This window comes from Mugil cephalus, chromosome 13 (assembly GCF_022458985.1).
Source record: "Mugil cephalus isolate CIBA_MC_2020 chromosome 13, CIBA_Mcephalus_1.1, whole genome shotgun sequence".
Lineage (NCBI taxonomy): Eukaryota > Metazoa > Chordata > Actinopteri > Mugiliformes > Mugilidae > Mugil > Mugil cephalus.
In genome coordinates this window covers 10,627,258-10,644,388 of record NC_061782.1, presented here as the reverse complement: position 1 = coordinate 10,644,388, position 17,131 = coordinate 10,627,258, and the positions used below count along the sequence as shown (strand labels likewise).

Below are 17,131 nucleotides of genomic sequence, written 5' to 3'. Positions count from 1 at the left end.
ATTATGTAAAGATGATGTCGGCCATGCTCAGAATGCCGAAATGATGTTACAGTCACAATAAAATCACATTATGTGCAGCCAAATGGATGTTAAGCAAAATGACATCACCTTTAATTTCCTTAAGATGAGTCAATACTAATCCAACTTGCAGATATATTTTGATGCACAGTCAAATCAGAGAAATAAGGGCACAAATTCAATAAAAGCGAAGGTCCGTCTTCGTTTCAGGGACCTGATGCATTCTTTACCTTTTTATCTTTATCCATTTTGTGGATGCAACACGCGCATACCCCGGAGAACGAAACAAAAAAGTACGATAAATGCTGTCAAGACCACATTTGAAGATTTCAAATTATTATGACTTAACAGTATACGCTCGGGTCCGAGGCTAAATATACAATAGAGCAGCAGGTTGTTCTGCTTGGCAACGCTCCATAACCGAAAATCTAAACCCACCCCGAAGAAGGCTGCAATGCTTAAATGAAACGACCTTTAACGCAGAGCTGATCAAATGGCCTGAAGCAAGACCATAAAAGAACATTGCAGCATAATGTTTTACAGTGTACATTTTTTTTCTGCTCTTTTGTTTGCCCTTTTCTCCTTTTCCAGCATGGTAAAATGCATCGTGTTTGGCGTGTTTGAGGAAGTGCACCGAGAGCGGACTAAAATGGACGAGAGTGGATGTGGCCGCAGAATAATGATTTTGGTTTATTTTGGATGGTTATTTTGTAAAAAGAGACACTGACTCACACGGAAAGAAAGGAGAAAAATATTGATTTAAACTTGGGCTGTTCTGCCTTGTGTTTTGCACTCTCTTTTTCTTTTCTTTTCTTTTTTTTTTTTTCTTAAAAGCTTTCATGGCTGGTCGTCCTCTAAATGTCAGAGGTGTTTTGTGATGGCTCTTATCAGTCCCTTGAAGGTCAATGCAAAGCTGCACGCTGAAGCACAAATTGAGCATGTGAGTTGACAATTGCGCCGTGAACTTCAGCCTCTGCTGTTCCTCAATAATCAGATCTTATTTCTGTAAGGGCAGTGCTGCCTGGAAAGCAGTGTAGCAGCTGCTGCGGTGCCAGGCAGTGTGGGGCCGTGTTGACAGATGAATCCAGCAGCCAAATAGTGCAGCCGTCTGGATTCTCATCTCATCTGCCCCGCTCTCCTTAACCTAACCCTCTGGAAACGCCACTGTGGGTTGCTTTGAGTGGGAGCCATCTTACCCCATTGATGCAGCTAAGCATTTCGTGCTCTCACCACTCCACTCTGTGCCTCTCTCTTTTCAGCCGACCGACGACTTGCTGGTGGCCTCAGCCGAGTGTCCGAGCGATGATGAGGACATTGATCCCTGTGAGCCGAGCTCAGGTGGGTTAGGTTAGTCATCTCTTTTTATTCTACTTCTCTCTGGGTGTGTCGGTGTGTCTTTGTGTGTCACAGTCCACCCCCACCAAGACACTCTGGGCTAGCACGGCATGTTTAAACGAGCAGATTGGAGTTTTAGTTGGAGCTTGCACACTTCTCAGAGGCAGAATTGTTCCGCTGGCTACCACTGTCTGCAAGATGCTGCAGGAAATCTATTAGGTCAGTCTGGAGCACTTCCTTCCTGCCTGTTTATTGGTTCTGACATTTCGGCGTGCAGGAATGGAAAATATCAATGGAGTAAAAGCTATAAAAGGCAATGACTTTATATTAATTTTTGACCATGGTATGCATGGTCTACTAAGCAGCATCTTAGCCAAATGGTATATCTGGATAGCCTCAGGGTGCAGCCAGGAAGCCTGGTTGTCTGGTTTTTGATCCAGTCCGGATTAAAGATCTTAAAGATTAATTGCCACGCAATTGCGACCAAAGCTAAAAGTGACAGCACACAACAACAATTGCCAGTTGTTGGATTGACACTAACTGGAAAATTTAGATGATATCACGACATGAAGCCATATCCAGTTTTTTTTCTAGATGGGTAATGGGCTGATTAGATCGTTTATGGGATGGGCATGGTGGCTTTAATGGTGGCTAAAGTTGGATCATGCATTCACTCTGTTTTTAGATGATAGAGAAGCCCGATAACGTCAGTCCACCGGCTTCCACTCATCACGATTGAACTCACCCGACCCTGGCTTTGTCTCCTGGAACAATACCTCCTCTGAGAATTGCATGCATAACTAAGGCTCTCCACACTGCTTAAAGTGTTGTGTTCGCCGCCGTTATGACTGTGTTTTAATTGCGCACCTATTTGTCTTCATCAGCACATGGCATTTGTTAATGTGCAAGCAGGGGAGCACTCAGCAAGACAGAAAAACACACAGTCGTAATTATGAGACCCACATGACCTCAAATTGGGTAAACCCGGAGACAAATATGTGAGAACTGATGTTTACAGGTGTATAGATGGTCCCCACTGCTGTTAATTAAAATTTTCGGCAGGCAGTGGGAGTCCATAGTTTTGTTCCACATGTACTAGCATTGCAGCGTTACAGCTGCGGGTGGGGTTCATGCGAGGTCTTTCTCTTTGTAGAATGGACATATTGTTGCATGGTCATAGGTGTGCGCTCAAAAGGATTAAAAGAGCTACTGGTAGTTTTCCACAAAGTCTTTTGGGAATAGTGCTTCTGAGCTTTCTTGAACAAATGGGGATTGTGAATCCGTTTGTTTCCTGCGATGCCACCAAACTTTTAATCTCTTACCTCGCCACACGTGGAGGGTAATTAAATCTAAGCCCATCATCTGCCTATGAATAGAAGGATTTTCAAATGCATTCTGAAGTGATGAGAGGCACAGAAAACAATTAAGTCCAGACCCAAGGCCCCCTACTCCATCTAAATGCGCTATCGATCAGTATGTGGTCATAAAAACCTCCACTAAATTAATGTCTAGCCCACAGCAAAGACTATCAACTTTCGAGTCTGTGTCTCTTCCTGTTCCTCTGGCCTTCCACTGGCATGATTAGCTTCGGCCACACTTACTCTTTTCCTACGAGTCTCGCAGCACGCATTAGAGTGATATTCCCATTGGGCCGCATCACAATGGGTACATCTGCTACCTCTGACAAATACCATGCACGGGAGATTGCGCTGCGTACTGATTCACACTAGCCGCTTGCATTATGATATTTTTTGACAAGGGCATCTGCCAAAACATCAGTCGCGAACTGTGTGATGCTCTGGGACGTGCACTCCCACTGCAGAGTATCCCTCTCCTTCTGTGATCACTGAAGGGGATTTGACACCAGAGCTGTGGACTCCCAGGGTGGCAGCTGTCTAACACCATATCCTGATTAATATCTACGTTCACAACGATTCTCACGCTCTGCCAAGCACTAGCTGCATCTCAGACAGGGACGCGGCGTACTAGATACACTACCGCCGTTAAAGCACTACTTCCTCGTGTTACTCCTCGGCCGTCTCCTTGTTAATGAAGGCAATATTATATCATTTTTCATCCAACACCTTGACAGCAAGTCCTGTCTGGCAATTCCCGAGCAGAGGCCAGATGCGCGTGGCTTTGATATCTCAGTCTCTGTCAACCTTGGCTTCACTCTGGCTTCACAGCGCACATAGCGTAGGGTAATGCTGGTGCATAAGTGATCCCATGAGGTGAGCTTTGAAAAAAAACTATTATGCGAGATATCTCTGGCCCAAGGTCAGGTCTAGATCACCGTGTATCTCGGTGGATTCTTGTCCCCCAGCAGTCGCTATCAGCCGCCAAATGACATGAATCAGGTAAACTTACTTATTGCCAAGCTTTATTACTCTTACTTCCGGAAACCATGGAAAGCAAGCGCTACCAGCAGAGCTTATCACCCGGCAGGACTCAGATTAGATCATACTGCAGCAAATTGAATCCCTCCCCATCCCCTCCCTCCTTCCCCCCCGTTCAGGAAACCACAAAGGAATACACAGGCGTATGATGCTACAGCGCATCTGATCTGTAATAGGAGGAGGAATGAGAGTGTGCATATAGCACGCGGCCAAGATCTGGCAATGACAACAGTTAGCTATGATTACAGGCAGAGATAACGCAACTATCTTTGTTAAGCGAACTAAAGCTTTCCAAGGAGTTTAATTTTCATTTGATCTCACCTCGCAGACAGACAAGCGACAAACGATCTCAGGACCCAACGTGCCTCTGAGGGTAATTCCGCTGTTATACATGTGGCATAAAGTCTGACATTTAGCTTAAACAAGTCTAACGGTTTCTACAAAAATATAAAATAAACTAAAAAAAAAATGCTCATTTAAAGGCCACTGTGAAGTGTTGGCCAATCATCTAGAGAAAATATAGCTGTAGGACCGGGCGCTGCAAAAATACCCCCGGTGAACAGTCTGTCAAGATCGCGACTGCTACTGATTTTCCAGCACTAACCTCGGTTTTCATGGTGAAAGTTAATGGAAGAGGTTGTTGCCGAGCTGCATGGGGTCAGATGGAACGGATGTCTCTTATCTACCTGCTTCATTTCATTGGCCTCATGCTGGCCGCTGATGGAGGGCAGCTGCTGCACGGTGACCCATATCCAAGGTTACACGGTTACCTTGCCTTTGTTCCTCCTAATTTGGTTTCTCCTCCAGCGAGGAACGTATTTGTCGAAGCCGTAGGCGGATTTGATAATCTTGCATTTATTGCTACATGTCATATATTTTTTGATGTGTTGCATTTAGAGGTGTGTTTTTTTTCTTCTCTGTATCAGTTGAAAAACACCTGATAATTAAATCCAGCGGTGTGTCACCATACTCGTATTCTGATTTTTATTTTTTACTTTCAATATTTTGACTGATCGATCATTGCTCACAGTTGAATGCCAAAAATGGCACTGCCTTAATTGTTACTTCAGAAAAACCAAATAAAAAAGAAGAAAAAAAAAAACTAGCCACACTTCAACTTGTTGAAGGAAAGCATAAAGAAGTGTTCCTTGCGCCTGGCAGAATACACATTGATTCTCTGGTCTCTCATGTCTTTTTCTTTGCACAGAAGCAGAATGACACATCCTAGCGTAGCAATGAATGCATCAGCTGGATGTTCATCTTTCATATGTTTGTACGTTTATTTTTCTGCGATTCGGCCATCATTAAATATGCAGTACGCCGTTACGTGAAATGCAATTTCCACAAAAGAAATGGGCTCCCTTCCAATTATAAATTCACACCAGCAGCCTCAATGACAGTGCTGCTATATGCACCCTTCTATATTTCACAAATAATCTTCCACTGCCTTTATTCTCAGCTTCAGTAGTCCTTCACTGCCCACAGGCAGGTCAAGGTTAATCATCTCTAGTTTCCTCTTCCCTCCGTGCTCTCTCATCATTTTTTTTTTCTATCCCCAAGCATTCAGCAGTGACATTACCCGCTGCTAATGCGTTTGACGTTTGTTTTAATAGATTTAATTTATGGGTGGGGAAACAATACATAAAACAAACCAATAAATCATACGGCAAATGAATACTGTCTTTAACCCAATGGCAACGACTGGAATGCAGCCAGCCAGGAGGGGGGGGGGGGATTAGAGTAAATTATTGTTTTAAAAGTAGCTGTGAGATTAATGAAACATTAAGAGCACTGCGCTGGCTTAAGAGGTCACTGCCCACATTTAATAGGTTGTTCAATCATACCCAGCTGGAACTCTGTTTGTGTTCATTTCTTCCTTTGTGGAATACAGTGTCACGCACCTTGAATGCCAAGAGACTGCAGCCAGGGGAGACGGTTTAACTAATGAAACGCCGCTTTTAAAAGCCAGTTGCTGAATGTGATCACAGCTTCCGCCAGTCGAACAACACTGACAATCTTCAAGCCTGTTTGTGCATTAATAATTGAATATTTGCCGTAGTCCACACTTGGCCAAATTATGCATTTTTGTTTCCCTGCACCCTTTCACTGAGGATTATGCCATCCAAGTGTTCTCGCTACATCCTATTTTAAATGAAGTGTGTTCTGAGAGAAAACAGGATTTCACACTTACTGTCAGTCCTTCTCTTTACTGATCCCACCGTATTTATATTTTCAATTATTTTTTATTTTTCTGCCACACATCTTTTTGGTGCGCTGACATTGATGCTAACACAATGTGTCTGTTTATAAGTCTAAGTAGGGCATGAAAGACTTTTCTCATAACCGAGAAAAGCAAAGCAACCTCGCCAAAGGTCAGCCGCACTAATAGTAGCTCCTAAGTGAGGGCTCGAAAAAATATTACCCAATAATTCACAGTTGTGTAATCAGTGAAATGCTTTCCAGAGCTGCTCTAAAATCGTGTTTACTTCTTCCAACTCCTTTTTCGAACAGATGGGCCGTGTTTCTGTTGATATATTATTTTTTCTTTCTTTTGTATGGATAAACACTTCCATATTTTATACATGTCGAAAGTGTTTATTCATTCAAAATATAAAATATAAAATTGTGCATCTGGAAATGGATGTGTGTAGACATTACTACTTTATGAAAACAGCGTAGTTATCATAATGTTCGTCTGTAAATTCTTGTGTGAAATACGTCTCAGTAAAAGAAAGACAAAAGCTTTTACAGAATAGAATATGCGGTATGTTTTATATTATTTATTTCCAAGAACGCTATAAATATTAAAAGCCGCTGATATAGTGACAAAATACATATTTGTTAGTGCTATTAGTGGAGTTTGAATCATACAACAGAGCTGCAGAACCATTGAACAAGCTGCAAATGAAGAACGTGCATGCTGACACTTGAACATAATCAAAAGATGAACTCCAGACTTGTGACGTTCAAGCCGACTAAGCTAAGCGCCCTCCTTTCATCTTGCCTTATTTATTTATTATTTATTTATTTATTTTTAGTGGAACCCCACAGGGCAAAGGCTTAAACTGCACCATACCTTTTACTGGGGCCAAATCAAACACCTTTTAATAATTCTCACTTCATTTCGTGCTCACTAAGCTCTCGGTTCATCATCCACCATCGGCATGAGCAGAGCCACTTCAGACTCACACATGCACGCCGTCACGAGACACGCTGCCAGCGTGTCACAAGTACAGGATGGCTCGCATCACATCTTGAGGACACTCGGATAATTAAAGAGAGAAGGGGGGGATTTAATAAATGTTTTGGCTCTGCTGCGGTTGATACAGTGACCTGTCTGCAGACTGATCCCCCGACTATGTGACAACTCTGACAGCTTGTGATTATGTCTGGATATGTGAAGTAAGGAGATGGTGTAACACTAATCTGGCTGAATAATAGCGACGTGTCAGCGAGCGTGCACGCTAAGCCCGGGTTGGCTCTGGAGGCGAACCGCAGCCACACCTCCTCAAGTCCTCACAGATGCATGATGTTTGTTGCAGGTTGTGTAGAGCCGCGTTGACACAAATTCGCCTTTCACTGCGTTCTCACTTAAAAAAATGATAATTTCAGTCATTGAATTATTTGCTCTCATACTGCAGCAGCGCCGTTTAGAGTGAAGCACTATCCCCGTTTCCTCTACACAACTCTTTTGACTTATCAGCGCCGGCAGTTAATGAAAGGTCAAGCCCACTCTATCCATTCAATATAGCCTGAGTAGTCCTGGCCGCTCCATTACCTCTGAACAAGCCTCGCGCGCACCTGAAGTAACCCCGACTCCGCTTCACGTTTCCCTCCATCCACGGTCCCCATCAACCTGCTCACCCCGTTACAAATTACCAAACAAATGAAGCCACCCGCCGGAGACAAATGAGGAAAAATAGTCCTCGAAGGGGACCATTTATTCAAATCCCGCCTGACGGTGGGAATCTCTGATCCCATTTCCCTCCTCGTGCCAAAAAGAAGTCAGGCAAAGAGACGAGGAATCACATCAGGCATTTGGCCGACTTTAAAATGACAAAAAAAATAAATAATTAAGTGTTCCGTTTCTTCGGAGCTAATATCTTTAAGAGGCGAGCGCATGAACCCATACCGAAGAGTTCAGGTAGAATTTAAAGAAACGGTTCCATCAAATAAAGCCGGCAGTAAGTAGAAGCCTCGGAGTAGAAACCAATCAACGCGCTCTTCATTGCCTCTCTGCATGCACTTCTTACCCTGCTTCTTCTTTTGTTTGACATTGTTGCATCAAGGTCATTTATAAGATCGTCTACGCTTCTTTGTTTACACTTTTGCTTGCGCCGCTCGCCTTGCGAGCTGTGGGGGGTGAAAGCAAACGATTTGTGACTAAATGTCTGAAACATTAACTGTTGTCCTTGTGCACACAACAGCAAGGACTTTATGATGGCCTGGATGTGATATTGTAATTTAAGTCTCGCTCTGGGATGAGACGCCGAGGAGAAAGTTATTCTGGCAGCTCTTGCACAACTGCAATCCCTCAAAAGTTAACCCCCCTGAGTTTTACCTCTGTCGCCTCACAAGTGCACCCCTGCTATGTTGCTACGGAGCTAGGCGCCACTTTAAGGTCATTTTCCCCATGTCTAATTTTACCCTTGGGTACGCTCGAGTAGAGCGTATAAGAGCAGCCATCATTTTAAACACTTGTTTCAGGCGCTATTTCTTTCTCGGTTTATGTGCCTTCATTCTGAGGTGATGGAGTGCTAATGAACAGACAGGCAGATGCATTCTGACTAAGGTCCTTATGAGGATTTCTTGACGGCCTTGTGTCAGGCACTTTTTTATTTATTTATTTATTATATTTTGCCTCAGTTGAACTTGAGGGAAGGCAGGGCAGGCTGCACAGGATGAGGATGCAAAAACGAAAATGATCCAGCGCAGTATCACAATATTTTCCGTTGCGGTGTTGAATACACATCGATACACAGCGGAACTAGTATTGATCTTTTACTGTATACTTTTATTGAAATAATTTTCCTTTTGGGATATGATTTGCAGTTGAAAACAGTTAAAAGGCAATCAGCCACAACATTATGACCACTGACAGGAGAAGTAATTGATCGTTGATCGTCGTGGCAACACAATGACCTGCTGAGAAACTTTTGGAGGTTAACATGTGGATGTTACACGAAGACATGTACCACACACCTAGAAAAGACCAGACACTTTCAACCCTTAGCAATGACACTCCTTGATGGCAGCAGCCATCCCCAGCAGGATGCACCCTGACAGAGGCACACACACAAAGCACCCAAAGACCCACACTAAAAACATCCCGTTACCAGACACCACAGGACACCCTCAGGAGGCCCATATCTATTATCTGGTGAGTCACAACTGTTTTGGAGGAACAAAGGAGACCTACACAATATTAGGCAGGTGGTCATAACGTTATGCCTGATCAGTATATATCATTTGGTTTACCTAGAATTAAGTGTGTTGGTGTATATCGCAATACTCAGCACAAAATCAAAATCATATATATATATATATATATATATATTGTGATGATATCGTATCACGGTGCCTCTGGTGATTCCAATGACTAGTGCAAAGTGGTCATTGCTCATCCATCCTCGCCAAGATCCTGAATCAGACTTCACTGAAAAAGCTGAAAGTTGTGGCTGAAATGTTTGCATAAATGGAAAAGTATATAAAATGTCTCGCACAGCCCACTAATTCTACTTTTTTTTTTTGTTACTTCTCCAGTAATTGAAAGAAAAAAACTGTGGTCAGTTGATTGAGGGTTTTCCAATGATGAAGTCTCTCTGTGAATGCAGCCTGTGGGGAGCCAATCAACAGATCCAGGCAAGAGGAAATAACAAAGCCCAGAGCTGGAGGTGTTAGATCACACAAGGAAGAACGGCGCACCATGGCACTGTTATCACTCAGTCCTGATATAGCAGGCTGAGGCTGCCTGCCTCCCGAACTCCTCCAACTCTGCCGCCTCGCTGTGAGGTCTCATAAAACCCCTGAATGCCACATCAAGGGCTCTATCCTCCATCAACCTACCATGTTATCTACACTTTCGCCTTTTTGACCTCGGAACAAAGGATATATAGCAGATATGCAAGTAACTCATCGGTAATGCCCGCACAATGGCTTGCTCGGGACGAGCCATGTAGACCAGTGGCTTTTGCCCACAAGGCGAGAGCATTCTTCACACCTGTCTGCAAGGATAAGTGGGCTTGTCACAAGCAGAGCTAATCTGTTGCAACGCTCAGTCACACTCAATCCCCCAGTGGTACTCTCTGCTTGTCCTTGAATGTCTGCTGGCATTGGAAGCATACGAGGGCCACTGATCAGTCTAACCACGGTGGAAAACATGTCAATGAACAACAGTGGCATCCTCCGCTCCTGACAGACAGCTCAGAGTCCTTTCACCCCTCACAGTTTTCATGCCCTCGAGCCTGGCATGAACGCATTCTCCCCAAAATAGACAAACGTGTGTCATCTCCGCGCGCCATTAGCTAATATTAGACCATTCAAAGGCGATGTTTGTCCGAACATTAAACCGTCACTCAAGAAGAGAAATGAAAGTAATAAAAAAAGAAAGCGCTTTATTTCCAAGGCTATCACCGCTGAGTGAGACACAGGAGACGGAACAATGATGAGAGCTAGCAGAGACATGAGTGGTTGTGTATTACAGCTTGGACGGCGTTCAGAATATGAAGTGGCTGTGCTGATGTGAATTTGCGCCTCTGATCACTGGTGGAAATGATACCCAAGGCATGGTGTGGAGGATAGCCGTTTGTAATCAGTGAGGGAAAAGATGCTAAACCACTGGCATGGTCCTTGGGATCAGAGGGACAGGTATACCTTCACACCTTTAAAATACCTAAAAAGCCGTTTTGGTTTTGTGCTTGGTTGACACTGAGAAATTGCCACAACTGTATTATATAAGATGTGATAGATCAGTAAATTTTTATATATACATATATAAACAGAACTCTTCTACCCTGCTCATGTTCACTTAGTCTATCATAAAATAAAGATGTGATAACGCAGGGTGATTATGGCAAACTTCAATAGCAGAAAAAATTGTTGTTGTCCATGTGTTTTGCTTTTGATGTAAGATCCACAGCTCTGTCGTGTGGATACTGAATTCTAGCATAGGAGTTACTCATGGCCAGTCAGGATCAAAGCATCTGAATAATGAAGACACAATGATGTGGTTTCTGTTTTAAAGTGAAGTTTCTTTTTTAAAGCTGCCTTGATATCAAAGCTGAGGAATGCAATTATTTTCTAAAACCCGAAATACTCTTGAAAAAATAAGTGAGAAAAGTAGGGCGGCAAAATGGGACATGAAGGACGGTGACTGTACAGTGAATTTCAGTAAATATCAAATACTCGTACTACTGCAAGTATTCCAGTGAAGACTACAGAGATGGGTATTCTATCAACTTCTGTTCGTGTGCTGGAAAGTATGGGATCCCCAAGCTGGATGGTGGTTTAACTAGACAAATAATAGATTCAGTGCCGCGCGAGAATATGAATAAATAGTCACAAATTTGATTCAGTAAAATGCAGCGGCAAGCAGAAAAGTCTGGAGTCCTGATTTTAAAGTTTTCTGGGAGTTTGTTCCAGATATGTGGAGCGTGGAAAGCTGAATCCTGCTTCTCTGAGTTTACTTTTGACTCTGGGGACAGTGAGCGGGCCGTTCCCAGTCGACCTGAGAGGTCTGGGTGGGTGGTGACCACGGAGCGGTGTATCAGAAATGCATTGTGGTGCCGAACCATCCGGTGTTTTATACACCAACAACAGGAGTTTGCAACGATCTGAGACCAGTACACTTGCTTCAGATCCATTCTGTATGTGCCGCAGGTGCCTCATTGATCATTAAGGGAGGTCTGTTTGGAAGGCATATTTTAGGGTTAGGGTTAGGGTTATAAGATGTCTATTATTCACAATAGTAATAAGACACACAACACATTGTGCTCCAGCAAAGGTCTTTTGGGCCAATCAAATCGTTTGCGTGGCCTTTATGCAGTAAAAGTGACATTGTCATACATCTGCTTGGCTGTAGGACTCTCCAACATATGTTTTTTTTGTCGTTGTTCCTCTCTGTATCACTTGAAACATGGCCTGTAATGAAATTCCAGCGGTGTGTTACCAGACACATATTCTAATATTTGGCTGTGTCAGGCTTAAGTGGCCCATATATCACTGCTAGCGCGCATTCACGGCATCACTGCATAATAGGGTTTCACCACGAGAACGGGGAGCAGCGGCAAAGTCGAATGCTGCAAAGCTTGCAAAATGACCGTCGAGCCAACACAGAGGAAATAATTCAGGGCTGCATCTCGACACAGCTATTCATGTTTCTGCAGGCATTGTTCGTTTGTCCAGCGCAAATGCAAAAGCGCAACGTCTTCGCGTCAACATGAATGCGATCCAAACCGAGCTGCAAATCCCTCAAATATTTTTACTGCTCCAATCCAGTGTAACTGGAGCGCTTTCATTTCCAAACGTTATTGTGTGTTTGGATTTCACAAATGCAACAAAGCTGGCTCAAGCAGAATCGATGACTACTACAAAAATACACAGAGAGATGCGCCAGGGGGAGCGAATAATATCAGGGGGGGGGCGGCTGACGCTTTTTTTTTTTTTTTTTTTAAGAATATGCTCAAATGAATGGCACCACCGCAGAACAGACGTGGGGACAGCCTTTGGCAAAATCTGCTGAGTCAATTGAAGGATTGTTTCTTACTGAGAGATGTATTTTCAGAGACTCAGTGATACAGTCATGCAGCTTGGATATGTAGTGATCGTTGGTAATGTGCTCATTCATGATTGCTGTAGAAAACGCAACGAGCTGTGAGCTTTCAACGGCGCTTCACTTTGAATCTGTAACACATTAGTGTTCTTGTCAGCTCTGCTAATGAATTTGTCGAATCTCGCTTCTAGATTTCCTTTTCACGTCTATTGCTCATCTGAATGCGCAGTGTATGAACACAATTGAATTAAATGCCGATAGGTTGTTGATTAGTCATGTAAAATATTTACTCTACACGAATTGCTGAAAATGTCCAACGTGTTTGAGAGTCATAATAAAAATTTTAAAAAATTGCTGCATCGGGAATGGAAGAAAATTGGGTGTCTTCTTTAATTACGTGCCATTTTTGACAGTTGTATCAGTTAAATCGTTTAAGAATTCAGACTCTGTTGTTGTGTTAATCTGTTGAGATTAGAAAGAATCAGACAGGGGAGTGACCTCTCACTTTTACCACTGTATGCCATTTCACATCATTACAAGAGACCATCATGAGAGACGTTGTGGTGGTTTGTTGTCTCCGCCCCACTCTGCATGCTTTTCCTTGTAGTGGGTTAAGTCAGTCCTATAAGTCAACATCTACTTTCGACATCAGCGGCCTTAAGGCAAAATGTTTATGGGATCATTCAGTCTTTATGTTGTGATATTGATCTGCACATGGAGCTGGAAAAAAAAAGAATGCATTTATTTACCGCCGTCATAAATCTTGTTATAGTTGTAACGATGAAATGCATCTGTGGTAATGATATCTCTGTATCCCTTGCAGCCAATCCCACTGGAGCCGGACCAAAGGGTTACCCAGGTACGTCGGAGGTGTTCCGGGAGTCGAGCAGCACCACAGGGATGGTGGTCGGCATCGTGGCGGCGGCGGCGCTGTGCATTCTCATCCTGCTTTACGCCATGTACAAGTACCGGAACAGAGACGAAGGCTCGTACCACGTGGACGAGAGTCGCAACTACATCAGCAACTCGGCGCAGTCCAACGGCACCGTAGTCAAAGAGAAACCAGTCAACACCGCAAAGACCTCAAGCAAGAACAAGAAGAACAAGGACAAGGAGTACTACGTGTGATTGTCAGAGCTTTGGTCTCTGCCAGACCAGCTTAAACATTGATCAAACAAAAAGACAAATCAGGACATCAACATGTGTACAGTATAATAAAGATGAACATTATTTAGTCTTTTTTTTTTTCCTATGAGGCAGTGCTCTGAAAATGAAAAGAATAACTTTCTTTAGACTCTCAAGACAGAAAACGTGAACTGTCCAGAAAGAGACTGACGGAAACATGACCCCGACAAACAGTTAAAAATGAATCAAACGCATATCTAACATGTCTACGAAACAACATTAACCCATCTGTGACTTGTTCCTTGGTCGGGATAATACAATCTAAGTCCCTCGTTTCTGGTAAGCAGAGGAGCACAGATGCACTTTGCAAATGGAGATTCAGCATTACAAACTTTCCATTTACATTGCCTGTGTTTGTGTTGTTGGGACTTTTTCTAGAGAAAATGACACAATGCATCAATAAATACACACATAAATACGCCAAACACTTAATACGGATGAAGAGGACAAAAAATTAAAAAATAAATCATGCGACTGAATACGGAGAGGAGGAAAAAAAAAAATAAAAAAATCGAGGCTGATGGATGTCAGAGGAATCATTCAAAGTACTTGCTGAAGAGGCTGCGATGCCGGCAGAGACTGATACCTGGCTGCTGCAGCGAACAGATAAGAAATGGATGGCAGTTTCCCATGAAAGACTGTGGTTTAAAAGAATATGTCAATTGTGCCAGTAAGAAATCTGGAGGCCTTCGTTTTCACATTGGGTGAACTCAAAGAAGGACGTTTCCTCAGAGTCCTGGGGATGTCTCAGATATGATCAGTTGGGAGCCATGCACGCAAAATTATCTTATTACAGTACATATGTTTATATACAGTACAACCACATCTATATGTGCTTTCTGGACTGTGACAAAGTGGTGTTTTATAGCCTGTTGTATAGACAATGCAAACTATAACTGCTCCTCAACCATTTTGGAATAAAAAAACAAAAAAAAAAAGGACAAAAAAGAAGACATAAGTGTTATTAAGTGTTGCTAGACATAGAAGATTTTATGAGGACATCTGCATTTTATTTTTATTTTATTTTTTTTTTCAGTCGGATGATAATTTTAATCTGCCCTGTTTTTACATGTGTTCCTATATAGTTTTTTATACAAATGCCAACCTGAGATAGCTGATCCTGGACCAGTAACAGCCTAACCGTTCCCAAAAACTGCACGAGGCGTGCACACGACAAACTTGTGTGGCTCTCTTGTAAGGATACTGGTAGAATCACTGCCTTCCTCCACAATCCTGACTTACATGAGTGAGAATGAAGAACAAGAATACAAGTGGTGATGATGACGATGACTACAACGATGATGATGATGATGATGATGATGATGATGACGATGATTAAGATAAATTAACTTGCTGTGTGTGTTTTTTCCAAGTGGTATTATAAGGTTGTCCGATGTGCGCTTGGGCTGACACAAACCTCTAAAGGAGAATAGCTCAAACAAGTCTCCATTTCAACTGTTCTGTGTTTGTTCTGTCATTCTGTCAGTCAATTCTGCTTTCCAGAGACCTGTACTTGGAATGAGTATGAGGAAAAATGACCATGAACTATAAATGATGATTATAAATTCTCTTTGTTTGCTCCTCGTTTATTTTCTCTGGAGTATTTTGTGTTTAACTGTATTTTTCTTGTACTATACATTAAAAAAAATATAATAATAATTATTATAAAAACTAGTTTTGAAAAACCAAATGAATAAAACATTATCTAAGTCAACTTAAACAGTCTATTCACCAAATGTATCGGCACAACATGATTATTTCGTTATCCAACACACACCCTTTTCATTATTAAAAGAGAAAACTTGCGTTGCGCTGCTGTATCGCACTCACGGTGGGCTGTTGTTAGAAAGACTTATTCCAAATGCTGCATTCACAACGCTGCCAGAAAACCAATATCAAGGCTAAACTACGACTTCGTGTTCCTCATACTCCAGTTAGCAACTTCAGAAGCATGAACAGAACAGCGTTGAGAGACTGGACATTTTACAAGTTGTTAACAGTTTGAAAAACACGTTTTTTCTTAGCTATTTGCTTGACCAATGTCAAATCTTAAGTTTGCTTGCCTACAGCATTTGGCGTGGACTGTTAACTTACATGCAACTAAAGGCTTCCAAAACTAGATTGGTCAAACGACCAAAAAACTGAGACCAAAATCTCAAGGAACCCCAGTCTTGTCTCTATGCTTGTCAATATGTAAATATCAATGCAACACAGCTACCAAAAGTTCAGTCAGAGATTCGGGTGTGTTTAATTAGCAGCCGAATTAGCCTCTAGAAGCTACAGAGTTAAGATGATGTCTTTCCAGCTCGTCATCACTCCTAACTCGAGGAACTGATACTTAAAATTGGTGCAGGTGCCATTTAAGCATTAACCACTGAATGTATTCATGTATTATATGATTTTTAGTTAGTGCTAAAAGATAATCAGCGCAGGTGATGTGACTCATTCACACGTAATATACAACACCTGAGTCTACAGACACGGGCTATCAACACTTTTACTGATTCCAAAATGGAATAAAAATAAGAGCACGAATTAAATTTGAAACGTCGGCCTGAAAAACGAAGCACGATATTTATTGCTTTTAAACCTATCTGATCTGCCCTTTTTTAAAGCCGAAGACACCTGTCTAGACACCGTGTTAGTTTTTATCTCTAGATAAACTGCGTGCACCTCATCAGATAAGGAGCCACCATGCTCGTCTGGCTAAATTAACTTTGAGCAGCAAGCTGTTACCCGACTTTAAATTAAAGTCACAACCTGACAGTGGAAAATCAACTCAAAAGTCTGATCAAGGATCAGATACAGCACTTAACACTGGAGCATCGCCTGACACGTACAGCACAATAGCGCAGAGACAAAGGTTTCAGAAAGAGGCACTTGTGAGAATTCACATCAACTGAAGGTTCGCGTCCAAATTACTCCTTAAAGAATTTGTTTGATTTTCAGATTATGTGGATAAAAAGCACAACGTCGTGACGTGAGGTTACGAGACGTATTTAAACCTTTGCGGCAAACAGATGTTTCCTCAAGAGAGTCAACCTCGCCATCACAGTTTTGTCAGCTCCTGCTTTCTAATGTGATTGGGTCTAATGTGCGACACGCGTGTGAAATTTGTCAGTTGGCTGAGTCTTGCTCAAGGACTATCTAAAAACGGTACGTGTGGTAATATCATTACAATACATTAGGTTGAATTCAGACTAGAAAAAAAAGAGCCCTGTATAAATAAAAAGGGAACAAGGCCAACATTAAAGAGATCTACTGTGAACCAAATAGGAAGACACAGCACCATGCCATGCTTCTTAATGTGATAAGAAACTGATAATGATTTTCATGCGTCAGGGTAGTGGGAAAGTCAAATCATTACGAAATTAATTATTATCAGATATTGCATTTCAAAATGACTAACAGCTGGAATTTTAACATC

At 42.3% G+C, this 17,131-nt stretch overlaps 1 protein-coding gene across 33 annotated transcripts in view; it reads left to right on the top strand.

Annotated features, from left to right (window-relative positions):
- The window catches only part of LOC125019307 (neurexin-1a), a 238,328-nt gene extending 222,904 nt beyond the window's left edge, over window positions 1–15,424 (top strand). For 24 of the 33 annotated variants that reach the window (XM_047604009.1, XM_047604035.1, XM_047604021.1 and 21 more), the window contains 2 exons: window positions 1,278–1,365; window positions 13,343–15,424. In XM_047604009.1, coding sequence (XP_047459965.1) covers window positions 1,278–1,365; window positions 13,343–13,647 — 393 coding nt within the window. In that variant the 3' untranslated portion in view covers window positions 13,648–15,424. The remainder of the gene's footprint in view (window positions 1–1,277; window positions 1,366–13,342) is intronic. The other 9 variants (XM_047604028.1, XM_047604026.1, XM_047604004.1 and 6 more) reach the window with 1 other exon arrangement.
- Window positions 15,425–17,131: the final 1,707 nt, after the last annotated feature.